Source organism: Prionailurus viverrinus, chromosome X (assembly GCF_022837055.1).
Source record: "Prionailurus viverrinus isolate Anna chromosome X, UM_Priviv_1.0, whole genome shotgun sequence".
Classification (NCBI taxonomy): domain Eukaryota; kingdom Metazoa; phylum Chordata; class Mammalia; order Carnivora; family Felidae; genus Prionailurus; species Prionailurus viverrinus.
In genome coordinates this window covers 118694840-118714285 of record NC_062579.1, presented here as the reverse complement: position 1 = coordinate 118714285, position 19446 = coordinate 118694840, and the positions used below count along the sequence as shown (strand labels likewise).

Below are 19446 nucleotides of genomic sequence, written 5' to 3'. Positions count from 1 at the left end.
TATGTGCACACAAAATTGTTTTCATGCACACATACACTCAGCTATACACAGAAACACAAACACAGAAACACAGTTAAAAGGGTAGGTGGCTGAGGGGCTACGGGAGAGGCTGCCTGGGGAGGAAGGAGAAACACAGGCTGAGTGCTTGGCAAATCTTGTTCCCTGTGGCCTCTATTCATGAGGTGGAGCTGCTAAGAAAGTTGGAGTGCAGGCTACTTTCTATTTCCCTTAGGAGCCCCACTGGGTGAGCAGTGCTCATGTTCCATGTGCTCAGTTCACACTCATTGGCTGGTCACTGGCCACTTCCAGCAGAGATGTTCCAGGTGCTATCAAATGAGGTCTGGTGCCTGGCAGATAAGCAGAACCTGATGGAGCACCCCCATTTGTAAAGGGGCAAGGAGAAAGGGGAACACTTCAGTTGAGAGAGTTAAAAGGACAAGAAGAAGGAAGAGCAAGTGGAGTGGATCTACCACTCACTGGCTGCATGTCCTCAAGCATGATACATAAGCTCCACTTGTTCCCCTTGGAACACTGAAGACAATGTGCTTTGCCTTCCTGCTTCACTGGGCTCCTGTGAGGGTGTGACACTGTGATGGGTCAGTGAGCTTGTTGACACTTGCTGTGCACTAGACAAATAAGATTACTATATAGAGATTCACAATTGTTCATTTGCTGTTCTAGACCAGAGGATGAAATAGCAAGCCAGAAATGTCCTGACCCTAGTCTTCATTTATCAAGTGCTTTCTCTGTAACTAGTGATCACGTCAGCATCTGACCTAGGTGTACTCAGGCTGTGTTGTCAAGCGCTATGAAGCAGAATATAGACAAGAGAAGTTCCAATCCCTCCAAAGATGCTAGTTACATCTGGGTAATCTCCAAGTTGACCTCATCACCCCCTGTAAGCTCCTCCTGGAAACATGATCTCTCACTCTGACATCTCACTCAGTACCCCTACCCACTCATATTCCACTCCCAACCTCATGCCACAATGCCACAGTCAAAATACAACAGAAAAAATAGTGGGGAAGAGGCACTTTCAAAGTTTCCCAAGTTCCCTAGTGCCATCCCCTTGCACTTTAAAGCCATGGCTAGCCCTTCCCCTGTGTACCTCTGTTCAACCCAGCTTGACTTTGTCCTGTAAAACCTTAATCAGGGGGTGAGCAAGACCATAATCCCTAGGAGGGAAAAACAGAAGAAAAAAAGTAATGAAAAAGAAAATTCAACACCTCAGGGGGACAAAAAAACCCCTAGAAATGTTTATGCATAGGGCTTGGATGCTTCCTCCATCCCCCCCAACCTGGCTCTGTCCTCTGAACATTTCTAGGGGCTTTTCTGTGCTTAATAGATGGTAGAAGTCTTTGGAAAGGTGATAGTCTTCTAGCAGAAAAGGGAAATCAGTGTGCTATTTACCTCCAACTCCTCCTCAATACCTTTCCTTCCAGTCAGAACGCATCCTTTCCAATCACTCACTACCTCATGTTTACAAAGAGAAAGGTAGAACTGATTCAACTGCCCAAATAACCACAAAGTAAAATGAACAAAGAAAAGAAGGCAGAGTAGAATCAAGTGGAACCATGAAAAGAGCACTATGGGACTAATTGATATGATACACCCAGTAAACAATGTTGAACACCACAAAGGCAAGAGGGAAGAGGATCCGGGACCACCTGTCGACCTTAGGGACATAGTCAGGGTGAAAGAGCTTGGAGGACAACCCTTCACTGAAGGAGCACCCAGGACTCGGGGGGCAACTGTCATCAGACTCTGAGTTACTATCCTTGCCTTGGTCAAAGCCCAAGAAATCATCAACATTAAGGCTCCAGGTGCTGTCAAGATCACACTCGAGTTGCTTCTCAAGGTCAAGGTAGCCGCTCTCAACTTTGATGTCATCAGGCAAGCTACGGATCTCATCAAGGTTGCTACGGATCTCATTAAGGTTGCTACGGATCTCATCAAGGCTATAGCTTGCCTCTTGCACACACCTGTGGCTGTGGAGAAGCAGATGCCTCCCACTAGGGCCACAGCTACGACTCTCATCTGAGCTCGAGTTCTCTTCAGGGTCTTCTGGGTCATGGGTCTCAGCATGGCCATGAGCCTCCACACGGTTGCGGATTTCAGTAGGAATAACACTGTCATCAATCTCAAAACCATTAAAGCGAACGCCATAGCTGTGCAGGGCCTGCTCTGAGGTGGAGGGGAGATCGCTCAGGCTTTCTCTAGAGGCCATCCAGGCCTGCTCTGAGAGAGAAGATAGTGAGCTGAGGCTTTCTGAGGTGGCCAGTGGGGCCTGCTCTGGGATGGAGGTCAAAGAGCTGAGGCTTTCGAGGCTTGCCAGACAGGCCTGTACTGGTGTGGAGAAAGGAGAGCCACTTTCATCTTCTATGCTAACCTGGTCATCCTTTAAGGAGATAGTAGGTAGACTTACAAAGTCAGTAGGTTCACATCCTACATGAATAAGCACTGGTGGTGGGGAGGGAGGAGGGAGAGGACTTTCCTCAACAGCAATTGCAATGTGATTGTTGATCTCTTCCACTGACAGAATCATCTCTTCCTGGGATCTCCGACGTGCAAGGGGCTGAGGAACAAGACCAAAAGTCTGTTAGCATGTAAGGGAAATCCATGGTGGCTGCCAAGCCTGTGTCTCCCTGGGGCAGCTGCTCCCTCTGGAGTGCTGTGTGGTGGATGGAGGCAAGGGCTCCTCAGGCAATGTGGCTGGGAGGGACTCCCCGTGTACTCCCCGTGAAGGAGGGAGTACTGCTGGACATTAATGTACTGCCAGCAACAAAAGTCCCAGCATGGCTTTGGGAACTGAAAGAGCAAAGGAAGGAGCGGTAGACCAACACCTCTGCTGCCTATCTTTTCCTTTCAGCCTGCCTGTGTTCCTCTTCCCTCTGGTTCCATCACCTGCCCTTGGAAAGTATGCTAAGTGGACTGGATTTGAAGTCAAAAGGTCTGGGAAAATCTAGTTCTGCCACTTACTGCTTTGTGACTTTAGGACAATGATTTGACCTGTAGAGGAGTGATGATAAATTGTTCTATTTGTTATCTGGTGTGTGTGTGTCTGTGTGTGTGTCTGTGTGTGTGTTTGAGCACACACACACACACACACATGTGCTGTATGAGGCTAAAAGGAGCTAAGAAATGTGAAAGGGTCAAGTGCTAAACTTAGGTTTTAATATGTGCCCAATCCCTAATCAGGGAAAGCTGATTGTCAGTCAAAAAGCCAAACCTGCAGCATCAATTCTTGGTAGCGGTAGCGGGCCATGACTCTTTGGGCTCTCCTGTGTCGCCTGAGTCTGCGCCGGGATCCACCTCGGCTGTAGAAAAGATAGTTGATGTAGACATATTCCAGCAAGGACAGGAACACGAAGAAGAAGCATACGACCATGTAGATGTCAATGGCCTTAATACAGGAAATTTGGGGGAGTTTATCCCGCAGATGTGAGTTGATGGCATTCAGGATGAGCATTGAAGTCAGACCTGTAAAGAACATGGCAGGGTTAGGATCCTCAGGTGGCTGAAGTTCTTGGCAAGCCATCAGGTCCACATCCCACAGGAAGGGAGCAACGATCATCTCTGGGATAAGGAGGACTCTCAGCAAAATGCCTTCAACTCCCTAGGCCTGGGGACTTTGCTCAAGTGCTCTCTTTGCTCCTCCCTGCCCTCCCAGCTTTACATCCAGTCATGCTTTGATGATTCAGTGACTTCTCATTGTTCTTAGGGTCAAGTCCAAAATCTCCAGCCATGGTTTCACAGTGACTTACATCTCCAATCTCTTTTGCCTTCCAACACATGGGCTTTCCTTTAGATCACATCCCTCAGAAAGGTTTGTGAGCCCTTAAAATATTACACAAATGTTAAAGGCTTAGTCCAACATGTGCTCCTAAAGAAGGAGGCCGAGGAGTCTGCCCCAAAGATGGTGATGGAAAACCAGACCTGGATGTGGGGTACACTGGGACCAGATAAAATTGGGAGCTGATCTCTTAGGCCCCTCCTTGGTACTGCTCAAAACCCTCTTGTTTTCCCCATTGCTTGGACATGAAGTTCTAACTGCTAAAATTGGGATCTCAAGGTCTTTCCCATTCAACCCTCCTGTCTTTCTGCTATTCTCCCTATTTCCCCAGCTCTTGCCCCAGGCCCTCTGTGATCTAATCCCCTCTTAGGGCCCCTGTGCCTTTTAATACCAATTTCCTGTTTTAGTGAATGACAAGTCTTATGTCTCTGCCTCCTACAAATCTTGAAAACCCAGTTTGAGCAACATTTTCTTGGTGTAGTTTTAGACAACAAGACCTGGGTCATTTCCTCCTCTAGAATCTCCTAGCATCTGTTGCTTCTCGGCCTTTTGGCTAAGATCAAGTGTAGAATCTCCTAGCATCTATCTTAGCATTTCATTAGACACTCATTGAGGGCAAGCTTCTCTGGAAGTCCTCTGATGCCTAGTAGGACATTTTGCTATGTTGCTCAATCTATGTTTATTGTATTAAATTTCTACACATCTTTAAAAAAATTTTTTTAATGTTTATTTTTGAGAGAGAGAGAGACAGAGTGCAAGTGGGGGAGGGGCAGAGAGATACAGAATCTGAAGCAGGCTTTAAGCTTTGAGCTGTCAGCACAGAGCCCGATGTGGGGCTCCAACTCACAGACTGTGAGATCATGACCTGAGCCTAAGTCAGACGCTTAACCGATTGAGCCACCCAGACACCCCTGCTGTATTGCATTTCTGATCTAAATTTATGACCTGTTCATTTATGTATCCAGCAAATAATGAATTCTGATACTTTGGGCCCAACATATCAAGATCCTATCCCTGTTGTTTTTTCACACTTGTCTCCAACATCAGTGTCTCTGCTAGGGATTGGCTGAGGACCTGTATAAATGCCTGTTGGGCAGGCACCATATTGCTTCCTTGCCTGTGCAGTCACATACCACTCCAGGTATTCCTTTCTTATTGTCAACTTTTTTTCTGAGCAAGATGATCCAAGTTCCTCCTCGGGATGCGGACAGGACCTACCAACTGTCACCCTGGCTGCAGAGGATTCATAGTTCATCCAAAACGATATCCAAGAGACAACAGTGGTGAGAACAGTAGGCCAATAGATCTGTACAAGGTAGCTGGTGACTTCCCTCTGGACCAGGAACCTCAGTATCAGACGTACATAGGAACCTGGCAAGGAGACATACTGGTATTAGGGTGGCAGGGCTGAGGGGATTTTCAGCGTGAAGTACAGGATGGGGGAGGGGAAGCTGATGGGCAGTTCAGCCTCTAATATTCCAGCCTGGGCAGTTTGTAGATCTGACCCTATTTGCTGCCTTAAGGCCAGTGACAGTGGCATGTAAGTAGGCCCATATGGCATAGTGAGTCTGTTCTCTCCTCCTTCCTTCCTCACTTGCTTCATGTCAACTGGAGTTTTGAAATGGGAGATACAGGATATTTCAAAGCTGCAAACAGATGGACGGGGAGAGGCTGGCTTTAAGAGGAGGCCTATTTTTATCAGCAAAAGCATGAACCTTTTATACCTGTAGAGTGTCAAACCCAGCCAAGTGCTTCCACATCCATTTCCTCATTTTGAAGGGGTTTTGGAAGGTGTACAGAGCCAGAAGGAAATAGGACAGGAGTGCAGAGGTCAAAGGCAGAGAGATGTCCAGGAGTTTACCAGGGTACAAAAGAGAGAAGAAATAGGAGAGAATATCAGACCCACCTGTGTAGAAGAACACCTCTTTGCTAGCCATTGTTTTCCCCAGGAAGCTGAACTGAGGAATGTGCAGCTTCTCAGTCCCCTGGATGGCATTCCCATTGCCTTCCCAGTATAATACAATGTCTTCAACCGTGTAGCCATCTGGGACAGGGAAAGAAGCAGGTCGGTCTGAGAAAGCAGGCATAGGCAGATTTTACACCAGAGCAGTCTGTGGAACCCAAAGAATGGTTGGAACCTGCACATTTGGGGCACCTTTGTGGTTTGCTGAGTCTGAGCACAGAAGAGGGGGGAACTTGGAAAGGGAATTCTCACTTTGGAATTTCTCAGCCAGGAAAGAAAGCAAACAGATGTGCTCCTGCACACTAGCTTGTACACAACTTCCCAATAGCAAGGTACAATTTCCTCATGGGACTATTTACACATTAAAGTCCACCTTCTCCCAGATACTCTGTATATACCTCTGTCTGTCTGTCTGTCTACTGAGGAGAGAGAGAATGGGGAGGGATGGAGTAGGGGAAATATGCTATCCTTCTCACTCTCTACTCTGCTTTTGGTTTCTGGATAACCATAACCCCAAGTAGAAATGAGGGGCCTTGGAGGACATACGTACAGCTCTCTACTTCCAGCTTGCAGGTCTGCTTGTCCAAGGGGAATTTTTGCAGATTTAGGGAACAAGCTGCTGTGGTGGTAAGTCTGCAAAGGAAAAGCAGAAGGAAGGGAAAAGCGAATCAAGTTCAGGCAAAGAACCATTCCTGAGAAGGCTGCAGGGGTGTGCAGGAGAGAGGTACTCCAAGTGCTGACCCACCTAACATCTTCCCATACTGCCTACACTAGAACTGGGTCCTCCTCTTCCTCCAGTGTTTCTTTCCTTCTTTTTCCTCTTCCTTTCCTTCCTTTCTCTCTAGAGGAAAGCTAAGTTGTACTTGTGGAGGGAGGAGAGAGGGAATGTATATGCCAACAAGTCTGGCAGGGCTTAAAGAACAGGTGTGTGGCATGTCAGGAAGTCTCAGGGCATCAAAATGGGAAGGGCTCTTGAGGAAACTGGATGGAGAGACAGAAAGTGGAGTTTCTTGCTGAAGAAGGAGCAAGGCTACATTGGAGCAGCTGATGTGCCAGATCCCATGTGGAGTGCCCGTATGTGTTGTGCAGGCAAGGATGTGAGCTGTAGCCCAGGCCCACCTTTGGCTAGGAGAGGTGCTCCCATAGCACTCTCATCTCTGCGTATCTGCCTAAGTACATGGACCACTGGAGCTGAGCAAATTGCCAGTAGTAGGTATAAATGGGTAGGAGGTATTAACATATCTAAGGTGGGTCATGCAGTGTTGGGCAGGGGCTTCAAGTTGCCAGGTGGTACGTCTGTGGGAGGAATCTGAGGAAGGATCTTGGAGGCGCTAGGGAAGTGGGAGGAATGGCCTGTGGGAAAGAGGATAATTACAAACGTTCTCTGCAGCCTCCGCTGGGAGGCTGTCCCCTATCCGTTATCCTGCCCTTCCCAGCTGCTAATCCCAGTGTAGTCCCTTTCAACCCTTTAAGCAATTTCCATTTTGTACACTGGGTAGAGATGTGTGTGTGTTTCTCCTTTCTATGAATCCTCCATGCAGCGTTTATCAGCTGAGGACCCCTTTTAATGAAACAGGTATGACCAGTCATCTGTTCCTTGTAAGTTTTGTTGTTCTTTAACTCTAGCACCTTGGGCCATGGAGAAAGAAGGGAGAAACAAAGGGATATAACAGGAGCACCCAAGAGAAAGAGAGACTCGGAGACAGGGGCTGAACCCTGGCACAACTACCTTTTGGAAAAATTTTCTGAGCTACATTTATCTCTTATGCTCGTCTTAAGTGATAGTTTATAAGAGATGATGCTGTGGGGAGAGCCTTGGTGACCATATACTGTGCTATAAATAAGCCAGTGAGGATTTCCAGCATGTGCACATCCTATGTGTACAGAGCCATGGACAATAGACATATATTGCACACCGTGGGCTCCCCTGCATGATGCAAATATGACCAATGGCAGAGATTGGTCCCCTTCCCTCATTACATATGGGCTTCAGCATTCATTTGTCTCCCTCCCTCACTGCATGGAAGAGAAAAGAAACAAAGATAAATAACAGAATGTATAGAATGCTAAAGTGGAGGGAGAGCTCTTTGAGTTGAGATAATCAAGGAGGATTTCTTGACAAAGAGAGCATTTAAGTTAGGGATTGAAAGATGGGCAAGGTGTGGGGACAGGACAGCCAAGGGTGGTTGTGGAAAGCTCTGAAGGTTTCACTTTGACTACTGGGTAGGATGAGTGAGGGGGCAGCACAAGACAGATGTGGAAAGCCGTGGGCTCCTTTGTGTGTCTCTTACAGTGTGTTTATGGGATACTCATTTGGAAGAAGGAAGCCTGTGAGGATGGTCCTCAAGTGCCTGGGGAAACTCACCGGATGCCATACCGCACTGTTCCATCTGGATGAAGCTGAAACACACGATTTTCCACAGTCACATCATGCACAAAAGCATCCTTGCTATTTAAAAAGTAGCAGTCAGGGACCCACAACTTCTCTAGCATCCGATAGTCCAGGGTCAAGTTCAGGTTGGTTTCATAGTATGCTAAACGTGGATCTTTCCAGGTCTGATGAAAAAACATTGTGATCGTATAGTCCTGGGGAGAGAAAGGTGAATCCCAGCTGTAAGTGAGGTTGTCCTCCTCTCCATCCTCACAGTGTGTGTGTGTGCATGAAGGTGTATGAAATATATCACAAATATAGATGAGTACTGAAATATGTAAGAATGTTAAATGTTAAAAATGAACTTCAAAAAAAAAGAATAACTGAAATTCATGTAATTAAAATCCAGGTTAAGAAATGAAACATTACCAATAACTTTAAGTTTCAATTTGTTCCTTCTAGAACATATTCCCCACACCTACCTCCCAGCAGTATCCATTATCTTAGATCTTAATGATAATAGTTCTGTTGCTGTTTGTTAGAATTCTGTTGTCTATGTGTGTATTTCTAGGAAACATTGCTTGGACCCATTTAAAAAAATTTTTTTTCCAAATGGAATTACACTGTATGTATTATATTTGTGAGATTCATTCAAGTTGATGTCTGTTAATAAAATTTGTTCATATGAATATACTACATATACACCACTGTGTGAACACATGATACATACCCAAATCAACATGAAATAAGAATTATGAAGTGAAAGTTCAAGTTTACACCCACACTGAGGACAGATGAGATTTCTCAATGCTCCTGCCTGGCCAGCTCCTGCCTGGTATGGTCTGACTTTTGACTTTTGCCAATCTGGTGGGTATGTGATGGATTCTTGCTCTGGTCTTAGTTTGCACTTCACTGACTAATAATAAAGTCAAGTATGTTTTCACATATTTGCTACTTGGTTTTCTTCACAAATTTTCTAATCATTTTTTCTTTTTTAAATGTTGATTTATTTTTGAGAGAGAGAGAGGAGAGAGAGAGAGAAAGAACACACACGTGAGCAGGGGAGGGACAGAGAGAGAGAGGGGACAGAGATGGGGAGAGATGTGCAACTCAAACCCATGAACCAGGAATGGTGGCCTGAGCTGAATCAGGTGCTCAACCAACTGAGCCACCCAGGCACTCCTCTAGTCATTTTTCTATTATTTTCAAAATATTCTTACTAATTCACAGGAATTATGTATACTTTCAATATCAGTTCTTTGTGTTGCAGATATCTCAGTCCACTCTGACTTATCCTTTTATACTTGTTATACTGGTTTTGTCTGTTTTGCAAAACAGAAGTTCCAGAAGTTTTGGCTAGATAGAATTTAAAATAGTTGAAATTACCAGTATTTATTTTTATGGTTTTATGCTTTCTGCTTTCTATGTCTTTTTATTTATTTTTTTTAAAAGGGCTGTGTAACTTTTTAAAAAAAAACTTTATTTTTGAGAGAGAGAGCATGTGTGAGCAGGGGAGGGGCAAAGAGAGAGGAGACAGAGAATCCCAAGCACTGTGCTATAAGCACAGACCCAGATGCAGGGCTCAAACTCAGAAACTGCAATATCATGACCTGAGCTGACATCAAGAACTGGGCGCTCAACTGACTGAGCCACCCAGGGGCCCCTCTATGTCTTTTTAAACAAGTCCTACCACAAAGACACAAACACAGTATTCTATATTATCTTTTAAAAACTTCATAAGCCTTTCGCTATTAGGTCTATAATCCATTTGGATTTATTTATTTTTTGTTCCAGTGGCTATAGTTTACAAAACCTACCATGTTCATCTATGTGGGCTCTGTTGTGAGTCAGAACAATTGGAGTTGGCTTATGACTCTGCTCCTTGCCACATGTCCCTTGTCCCCAGGCCCATGGCTGAAGGTGACACACTTACCATAGTCATTTCTGAGATCTGTTCAATACTGGAGACATAGATAGATACTCCCACAGGCACAGGGGCACCTACAAATGGGAAGACACTATTACATGCAGGGTATGATAAAGCATGCACTCAGGAGCAAGATTGCCTGGGTTTGGACCCCATCTTGACACTTACTAGCTGTGTGACCCTGAATAAGTTTCCTAACCTCCATACTGTTTTCCAGAGTGGCTGATGTTCCTCAAAAAGTTACAAATAGAACTGCCCTATGATCCAGCAACTGCACTACTAGATATTTACCCAAAGAATACAAAAATACTAATTTGAAGGGATACATGTGCCTCAATGTCTACAGCAGCATTATCTGTAGTAGCCAAACTATGGAAACATCCCAAGTGTCCACTGACTGATAAATGGATAAAGAAGATACAGTATACATACACACCCAAATGTATATATAGGTGCTAAGTCACTTTCTCAAGGCACTGATAGGTTTTTATATCTTAACGTATTTGTCAGAGTTCTTCACTGATGACCCACTTTTTACAGGGGCAAGTATGATGCCAGAATAAATTTTCATATATATATATGAATTGCCATATTAAATGAGATTATTTATAAAACATAACCACACACACACACACACAGGAATATTACTCAGCCATAAAAAACGAATGAAATCTTGCCATTTTCAATAACATGGATGGAGCTAGAGAGTACTATGCTAAGCAAAATAAGTCAGTCAGAGAAAGACAAATACCATATGATTTCACCCATATGCGGAATTTAAGAAACAAATGAGCAAAGGGAAAAAAGAGGAATAGAGGAAAACCAAGAAACAGTCTCTTAACTCTAGAGAACACAGTGATGATTACCAGAGAGGAGGGGGAAAATAGGTGATGGGGACTATGGAGTGCACTTGTTGAGATGAGCACTGGGTGATGTATAGAAATGTTGAATCACTAGATTGTACACCTGAAACTAATATTACACTGTATGTTAACTATACTGGAATTTAAATAAAAATTACCAAAAAACAGGTTACCTTATCTCTCTGAGTGCAAGTTTCCTCATGGGTAAAATAGGGATAATGATAGCACTGATCTTATAATTAACACAAGCTAAGCTCTTACAGCTGGGCCTCGCCCATGATATGATGAAGGGAAGGGGTCATGGTAAGATAAAGAGAAAATACGGAGATGAAGCACTCTTTTTCCAAATGGTTTTCTGATAAAAATTCAAGAGCAATGAGCCCAAAAACAGAGCTAAGATTTGTGGTGTGTATGAACATATTTGTGTGAGTGCATGTGAGTGTGTCCATATGTGAGTTAGTAAGTGTCTTTGTGTGAATGAATGTGAGTTGTGCACGTGAGTGTATGTGAGCATATTCACATACATGAGCAAATCTGTGATTGTGTTCACGTGCAGGTGACTATGCCAGTGTATATACACGAGAGTATTGAGGATGTCTGCCTGTAAGCCATTTGTGTGCTTAAGTGTGTTGTGTGTCAGTAAATGTGTGTTCATATGCAAATGAATTTGTATTTGTGTGTTTGAGTGTGCAACTATGAGTGAGTGAATGTGTGACTGTATGAGTGTATGTGAGCTTGTTAATGTGCAAGGGAATGTGTGAACATGGGTGTATTTGTGAACTTACTTGTGTGTGTAAATGTGTGAGTATATGTATGTGAGCATGTCCATGCCTATAAGTGAATTTGTGTGTTCATGTGTGAGTGAATGCATGAGCATGTTTGTATGCTTGTATATACTGCATGTAAGTAAGTGTGTAAGCACATGCAAGCATGTAGGCAGGTTGATGTGTGGGAGTGTATGAATGTGCTCATGTGCAAGTGAATGTGTGAACATGTATATATTTGTGTGTGTGAGCAAATTTCTATGTTCATATGTTAGCATGTTAATGTATGAGTGCATTCATGTGTGTGAGTGAATTGGTGTTTTCATGTATGTGAGTATGTTTGTGTGTGAGTAAATGTGTGAACATGTACATGAGTGGATGTGACCATGTCTGCATGTATAAATATTGAAATATTCAAGTGTTTTGTGGGAGTAAATGTGTGAGTATGTCTATAAATATGAGTGCATTCATATGTAAGTGTGGGTGAATGTGCGAGTCTATGTGTGTTTGTGAGGTAGCAAATATGTGAACGTGTATGTATTGAAGTGTATTGTGTGGGAGTAAACATGTGGGTTGTCTCAGTCTGTTCACATGTGAATGTATTTGTATTTATATGTGAATGTAATGTATTCATAAGCATGTCCATGTGTGAGTAAATGCATGCTCATATTTGTATGTTAAAGTTGTGTTTACATGAGTGTATGTGAATGTGTGTTGGATGGATGTGTCTGTGTGTATGAATATGCTCATGTGTCAGTCTGTGTGTGGGCATGTTAAGTGCATGTGTGAGGGAATGTGTAATTGAATGTGTTTGTGTGAGTGAATGTTTAGGAAGGTAAGTGAACTTCTGAGTGTGTGACTGTATGTGTCTGTGTCATTGTGCATGAGCATGCTTGTTGTGTAATATGTGAGTTGTTTGCATATGTGACCTTATTTGTATGCAAGATTTAAGTGTGATTAGTGATCACACTTATATTCTCACACTCATCATACTTATACATGTGGGGATATGAGTCTATGTAAGCACATTTATGTGCTTGAGTGGATGTGTGCGCATGTTTGTGTGTGATTGAATATGAGCATACATGAGTGTCCTGGTGTGTAATTGAATGTGTGACCATGCTGATGTGCAAGTGAATCCATGAACATATTCACATATGTTAGTGTGTCATTGTGCAGGTATAAGTGAATGTGTGAATATATCTGTGCATGTGGATATGGATGTACCTTAATGTGTGAGCCTGTTTGTGTGAATTGGTAAATATGTGAGCATGTTCATGTGTATAAGCAGCTCATGTGTGGGTGAATGCATGAGCCTGTTTGCATGCAATCATGTTAATGTGCATGTGTAAGCACGTGCACATCAGTGTATGCAAGCATTTTTTGTATGTGGACGAATAAGAGTTATTTATGTGTATGGATGAATATCTGAACATGTTAATGTGTGTATGTCCATGTGTGTGAATATCCAAGCATGTGTGTGTGTGCATGTTTCTATGTGTGTGAGTGAATTTGGCAGTGTTTGTACATGGGAGCATGTTTGTATGCAAGTATGAGTGAATGTGGGAGCAGAGGCATATGAATTCATGTGTGTGAATAAATTTTTGAGTGTGTTTGTGAGAATATGTTCATGTGTGTATGTGAATGTGTAAGCATGTTTTGTATGTACACAGATGTGTGCACACGTGTAAATATGTTAGTGCAGGTAAGCATGTATACTGAACTTATGAGTGAATGAACTTGTGAGTTTATTCCTGTGAGTGCATGTGTGAGGATGTCTGTGTATGTTGATATGTGTGTTTGAATGTGTGTCTGTATGAGTGTATTTCTGCCTCCTGCTTTCTTTTTTGGGCCTAGGTGTTAGCACTGCCCATTCAAATGTGATAATGGATGTGAAAATATGTAGTAAACTATAAAGTGCTGTGGAAAAACACTTTTTGCTGTTTCCTATTGGCTCAAAGCTGTCTTCACCTGGCTCCACAGCTAAGCCATTATTCTATATGTATTACACCACACTGCTGCTATGGGTACATGTGTGACACTTGCAATTTACCTGCTGGCTTCACTGGAGGCTGATGGCACAGAAGCTGAGCAGAAAAGAGGGAAAAGGCTTATCCTATCCCAATGCTTCAGTGACCTGGGATTGGGCATCAGCATATGAATGGCAGCTGAGAAGTAAATGGGCCTTTCTGAGAGGCCACAGCCCAGACTCCAGAATTTAGGGCTATTGTGAATGATCCCCAGCACTGTATGTAGTGATAGAGGTCTCTAGAAATGTAGTTCTTTATTATAGCTTGTCAGGCTCCTTACATGCCTTTAGAGAGTGGAAAGTGTGTTAAGCAGGCAACTAGTCCTAGAGGGGCCATCCATCCCCTGACACCTCACTCTTGGGTCAGGCTTCTCATCTTACACCATTTTGTGCCAATCAGGCAGCCCCATCCCTTCCAGTGGAATTCTGGGGGACCTGAACCTTAAAGGGCCAAGACATAGCCCTGTGCAAGGGTCAACTAGGAGCTGAAATGTAGTCCATAAGTCCTGGCCTGGGGATGTAGCCTGGAGGAAGGAAACCTGGAACTGTTTTCTAATTTACTCACCTAGAGGGGACACCTTATGAGAGATTAGCCAAGGTATCCCATGGAGGGAAACAAAAAGTTTCCAGATAAGGTGTGTAAATGCTATCTCTGTGGTGATGGCCTCAGCTCCATATTCCTTCCTGATGGGCTCAGGAAGGCAGAGAGGGGTTAACCACTTCCTCCCTCTTGGAAATTTTGCTACCCCAAGTCCTTGTCCTCCCTAGCAGCCATCAGAGTACCAGAGGAAAAGCAGATAAATGGAGGAATGGTGAAGATGTCCCACTCATTCCTTCACTCTGTGCCTACATTGTGCCAGGTGAGGAACTAGGTGAAGTCCTCAGGGACCTGCCTTTTGCAATACTGTAGAATCCCACTTCTCTTGCCCAGAAAGAAGCAGCTTTGTTAACTTCCCCTGGCTCTTCCTTCTCCTCCTCCTCTCAAGGAAGTAATAAGGCTCCCACAGCCTCATTACTGACCCACTGAACCTGACCACAGTTAGGTGAGGCCTCTGCGTGTGGGGGGTGTGTATGTGTGTGTGTCTGTCCTTGAATCTCTATATCACTTCAGACACAGAGGGGAATTTGATTCTGTGTCTAGTGGGAAGCATTACAGGGAGTCCTGGGTTACCGCAAAGGTGAAACCCTGGACCCAGTGTCTCATTGATTGGCAACCCCCTCCCTGCCCTATATAACAGTCCCAGACTGAGCCTGTAGTGCCTTCTTCTCTCTAAATGCTAGAAGGTCCTGCATTGTCCTTGCTCTCCCACCTTCATCTACTGTTTGGTCAAATCAAGGACCCATCTTTCCTCATACACTCCAGATGTACAGGCCTATAAAGCTTAGTGTACTCAGGTTAGGAATCAGGTGTAAACAAATTTGAGTTAGCTCAAAAGACACTGGTGCGGTGCCTTGGAGAGACTGGACCAGCCACACCAGATAATCCCCAGAGGGTGGTCCTTGCCCCGGCTCCCTCCCCCTGATGCTGGATGCTTGCAGGGATGGCAATCTGAAACAGTGGGAAGGGTGTGCTTGGTGTACATGAATGGCTGTTGGGTAGCCTTTGCTGAGAAACACGAAAATGAGGAAAGGAGAAAGTGTAGTAGCTACTCCCTTGACAGCCACCAGCGCTTGGTGCAGCTGTTCAAAAACCAGTGTCACTCAAGAGTGCTGGCTGTGCTCTAGCATCTGAATGTCCACACTGAAAAAGCCTGACTTCTGCCCTCTCCACTCCAGCTTTCTAATGCCCAGTGCACACTCACCTTACTTAGATCCAGGACTGCACCTTCTGTCCTGAGACTCAGAGGGAGCAACACAGCAAAAGCAACACCAGTTAAATGTCCCACTTCCAAAGCCTGGGGCCTTGGTTTTCCAGGTGGCTTTCCCAGCAAATCACAGCACCCCCAGAATTCTGTTACTGGTCTACTACAATGTACACTTCCTAGCTGTGCGCCCTTTAGAGTGGAAGCATTGTGTTTTTGGAAGACTTCTATTCATATGTACAAATGTGAATCATTAGCATTCATTAACCCCTTAGAGTAGGTGTCTAGGTCTACCACCTGCAGGAAGTGAAGGGCTTTCTTCCACTCAGCCACTCTGATTTTTAGCTTTCTGTTTCCTTTGAGCTGAAATGTGACTAACTCTTATTTAGTGACTAACTCCCCTTCCTTTTGTCTGTCCTTGGTCTAGGTTTCTCGGGTGGTCCCTGGAGAATGCTACTCCTTTTCTGTGGGGTTGGACTAGAATGCCTGTCCCCTAAAGCTGTGTGATTGGGCCCAGTCACCCTTTCCAAGGGTGGGGGCTAGGCAGGAATTAGAGGAGAAACTTATATATTGGCTTTGTGTTTCAGTTCCCTTGTCATTTCTCATCTTTGTGCTTGAGGTCTGAGTGCGAGGCTAAGGGTTATATTTGGCAGTTAAATAAAGCCATCAAAACTCTGAGAGGTGATCAGGCTGGATTTATAAAGATCACACAGACTTGAATGTGTTGAATGAAAATGAACTTGGTGGAAACTAAAGGCTTTGGTAAGGGGTGGCAGAGGTGGAAGTGCCTGGGACCCCGGTGGGTAAAGTAAACTAGACAGAGAAGACCATGCCCTTAGTTTTGAACTAGCTGAATGGGGCAACTGTCCAAAGTGCAAAGAATGTGTGCTCAAGTAGAAGAATGTGTGCCCTCCCCATGAATGTAGCAGAAAACTCTAGTGCACAGTCCATTTCTTAGTTACTGCTTCTCCAGCCACACCCGGGAGTGCACTTCAGGCTGTTATAAGGGAAGGGGCAGAAAGGCCCCTTGCATAAGAAGGCAGAGAAGTGGAAGAGCAGAGCAGAAGGCCTGGGGGTTGGGGCCCTGAAAGTGCTCAGCTGAAGGTCTCCCACAGTCAGGAATGTGGGGTCTGGAGAGGCAAAAGTGTTGAGCCTGGGGAGTGCCAATGGGCAGCAGTACTGAGTGGAGCTGTCTTGTTGCATCCATCTCAGCTCTATTCCATGTCACACTAAGGCTTCTAGTATCTGGTTGTGTCTTACCTCCAAAATTTGGCCTCAGACGGACATCATATCTCGACAGCACCCTGTCCAAAATCTTGTGAACCACAGCTTCATTTGCACAATTTTTGCTGAAACAGAGAAATCATCAGTAAATGCTGGTCATCAGTAAATGCCACATTGCTTCTCAGAGGACAAACAGCAAAGAGCACCCCAGATGTCAACTTGTCAGGGCCTTCTTTTCTCCTGCACACATGCAGACATGTACAGTCATACATGTACACGTTTCTCCCCACTCCTCTCCCTCCCTAGAGTGAGTCAGCCAGAAGCGCAGCAGTGACGCAGACTCCTCTTTTCCCCCTCCCCCCCTTCTGCTTTTATCCAGAGAATGGGGCACAAAGACTGGATACTTGTTACCAGGCAGGATTGGGGAGGAGCAGGGCATGACTAGAGGAGACAGTAGGGGAGGTAGAGAAGGGAGGGAATGGGCAAGTTCCGGACCTGGGATAAACACATTACTTCAGCCCCTTAAGAAGGCCCACCTTGCCATCAGCCTGGATGAAGCTTTCCAGGTTGGTGAAAGTCCTTCCAGGGGCACCTGACTGGCTCAGGAAAGGTCATATTCCACCCTCGGTGACCCCCCTGAGCCTCAGCGACATTTCCCCTACCTGGACTAGGACCAGACATTTTGTGGTTACATCTATGTAAATCTTGTGTTTATACAACTCTGTTTTTAAGACTTGATATATGGCACATGACAGAGGGAGAGAGAGAGAGAGGGAGGGAGAGAAAGAGAGAGACAGAGAGATAGAGAACTCTGCTCATGTAGCAGAGATTTAAGACCCTCACCCAACCAAACTGTTTAGATTTGGGGGGTTCAAGGGCTGTCCTACAAAAGACATGTATTCTGAGAGCAGACATCTCTATAGCTAAGCATATGCTTCCAGCCTAGACGTGTTTTGAGTGAGCCCATGTTAAGTGGATCCAGCTCAGCCTTGCAGACAGCTGGCCTTTCTAGAAGTCTCTGAGGTTCATCTGATTCACCTACACCTTCAGTAGGGCTCTTTCCAGAAAAGGGGTTTGTGAATGAGAATAGGCCCTGGACTTCACTACAATTTTTAGGATCTCTGACACATCCACCAGGGAACGTCAGCCCCTGCAAATCTGTGTGTGTGTGTGTGTGTGTGTGTGTGTGTGTGCGCGCGCACATGTGGACATGTGTGTGTGTGTGTGTGTGTGAGAGAGAGAGAGAGAGAGAGAGAGAGAGTTCACTAGCGCAGTCTGGTATGTTGGGTTGAGGACACTGCAGGGCTGTCTGCTGGAACCTTGCCCAACTATCCCCCCCACCTTTTTTTCTGAATACATGTTCATTTCTGGTTTGTCATTAAAAAAAATCATTTCTAATCATCTTTAATTACAGAATTTCATTTTGCATTACTCTAAAGTGTACACATGCATTATTCCCGAATTAAAGCAATGCATTCCCGCCTGTTTAGTACCACACATTACCCATATGCCAGAGCGCAGGATCCATGGCCACTGCAAACACACATTTCTGTGTGATCTACATGTAAAGACTGACTGTTTAATATCTCTTCAGATATTTGCAGACCCAAACAAACTTGAAATCAAACAGAAAAAAAAAAACCAAACCCTGAATCTTCAAATGTTTTCACAGGACTAAGTACAAAAGCACACCCATCTCAGGCCACACAGGCTATACGGTTAAGCAGCTACTGATCCCACTGTCTGGGCTCCGATGAGGTTGAGTCAACAATTTCTATCTGCAGCATTGGAAAAGGTCCCTCACCGTTCAACACACATACAAACACACGCACGCGCCTCAGGGAACAGATTAAAATCCGGACTCAAACAGGTGTCTGTACTGTCTATGTTTTGTGAGTTGTCCATCACCCTGTACTGCTCCCCCTCCCAGTCCCCAGGTGCCAGTGGAAATGACTCGGAAAACCTGCCCAGTGCCTTAGTCCCGAGGGTGGATGGCAGACCCTGGGTTGAGGGCATGGTTTCCCCCCGCCCCCCCTCCTCCGCCCGTGGCTGCAGTTAGGGCACACGCGGGGCTCTGTCAGGCGCCGCGGTAACAGGTGGGCTGAAGCACAGAGCTCTATCTCTACCGGTCGCCCCCACTTCCATCCCATCTCCCTCCAGGGACCGGACGGGCAGGACCCGCGCGCCATGACTCGGCAGCGAGCTGGGTTCAAGATACCCCAGCCCGCTCCGTCCAAGAGGCCCGAGGTGGCCCGCCGGTCCCTGTCGCCGCCATGCCCAGGCTGGCGGCACCCGCTTACCAGTCGAAGAGGTTCAAGATGACTTCGGGCACAGTGGGGGAGAGCTCGAAGTGGAATTTTGGGGTGGGACTGGGGTCGTTGCCCTCCGCGAGCCAGGTCCTGATGAGTAGCAGGAACACGGTGACCCGCAGCATCCCTCTCATACCCATGACCGCGCAGCTCGGGGCTGGAAGGCGCGAGAGACGGCAGTTCACAGCTGGGGAAAGGGACGGGGTGGAGGCAGTGCGGGGCCAGAGGGAGCTGGGGGTCGCTAGGAGTCTCTAAGGAGACAGTAGCGAGTGTATGGGAAGCAAGGAGCGCGGGGGTTGAGCGGGAGCCCAGAGCCCAGGAGGAGCAGCCCCAGCAGCTCTGCTCGACGCAGCAGCCCCGGGGAGCAACCCGCCGCTGCGAAGTGCGCTCCGTCTGCAATC

General features: G+C 45.6%; 2 protein-coding genes and 1 pseudogene across 2 annotated transcripts in view; 2 read left to right on the top strand and 1 right to left on the bottom strand.

The window, feature by feature from the left end:
• The window catches only part of LOC125157090 (basic proline-rich protein-like), a 32632-nt gene extending 23560 nt beyond the window's left edge, over positions 1–9072 (top strand). Inside the window, exon 3 of the mRNA XM_047843307.1 lies at positions 8050–9072. The gene's annotated coding sequence lies outside the window, so the exon portion shown is untranslated. The remainder of the gene's footprint in view (positions 1–8049) is intronic.
• Positions 1595–19220, bottom strand: GABRQ (gamma-aminobutyric acid type A receptor subunit theta). Its single transcript, XM_047844319.1, has 9 exons — positions 19037–19220; positions 16773–16861; positions 10061–10128; positions 8122–8342; positions 6307–6389; positions 5700–5837; positions 5012–5164; positions 3230–3480; positions 1595–2575 (listed from the first exon to the last, which is right to left on the bottom strand). The coding sequence occupies exons 1-9, from the start codon at positions 19183–19185 to the stop codon at positions 1595–1597; spliced, it is 2133 nt and encodes a 710-aa protein (XP_047700275.1). The 5' UTR covers positions 19186–19220.
• Positions 4327–4491, top strand: LOC125158061 (uncharacterized; annotated as a pseudogene).
• Positions 19221–19446: the final 226 nt, after the last annotated feature.

Coding starts and splice junctions, on each gene's coding strand:
- GABRQ (XM_047844319.1), bottom strand. CDS start 19,185: ATGGGTATGAGAGGGATGCTGCGGGTCACCGTGTTCCTGCTACTCATC. Junction 6,390..8,121: donor ACAGTGCGGTATGGCATCCG/GTGAGTTTCCCC, acceptor TTTCCTTTGCAG/ACTTACCACCACAGCAGCTT. Junction 3,481..5,011: donor TGCAGCCAGGGTGACAGTTG/GTAGGTCCTGTC, acceptor TGTTCTTTACAG/GTCTGACTTCAATGCTCATC.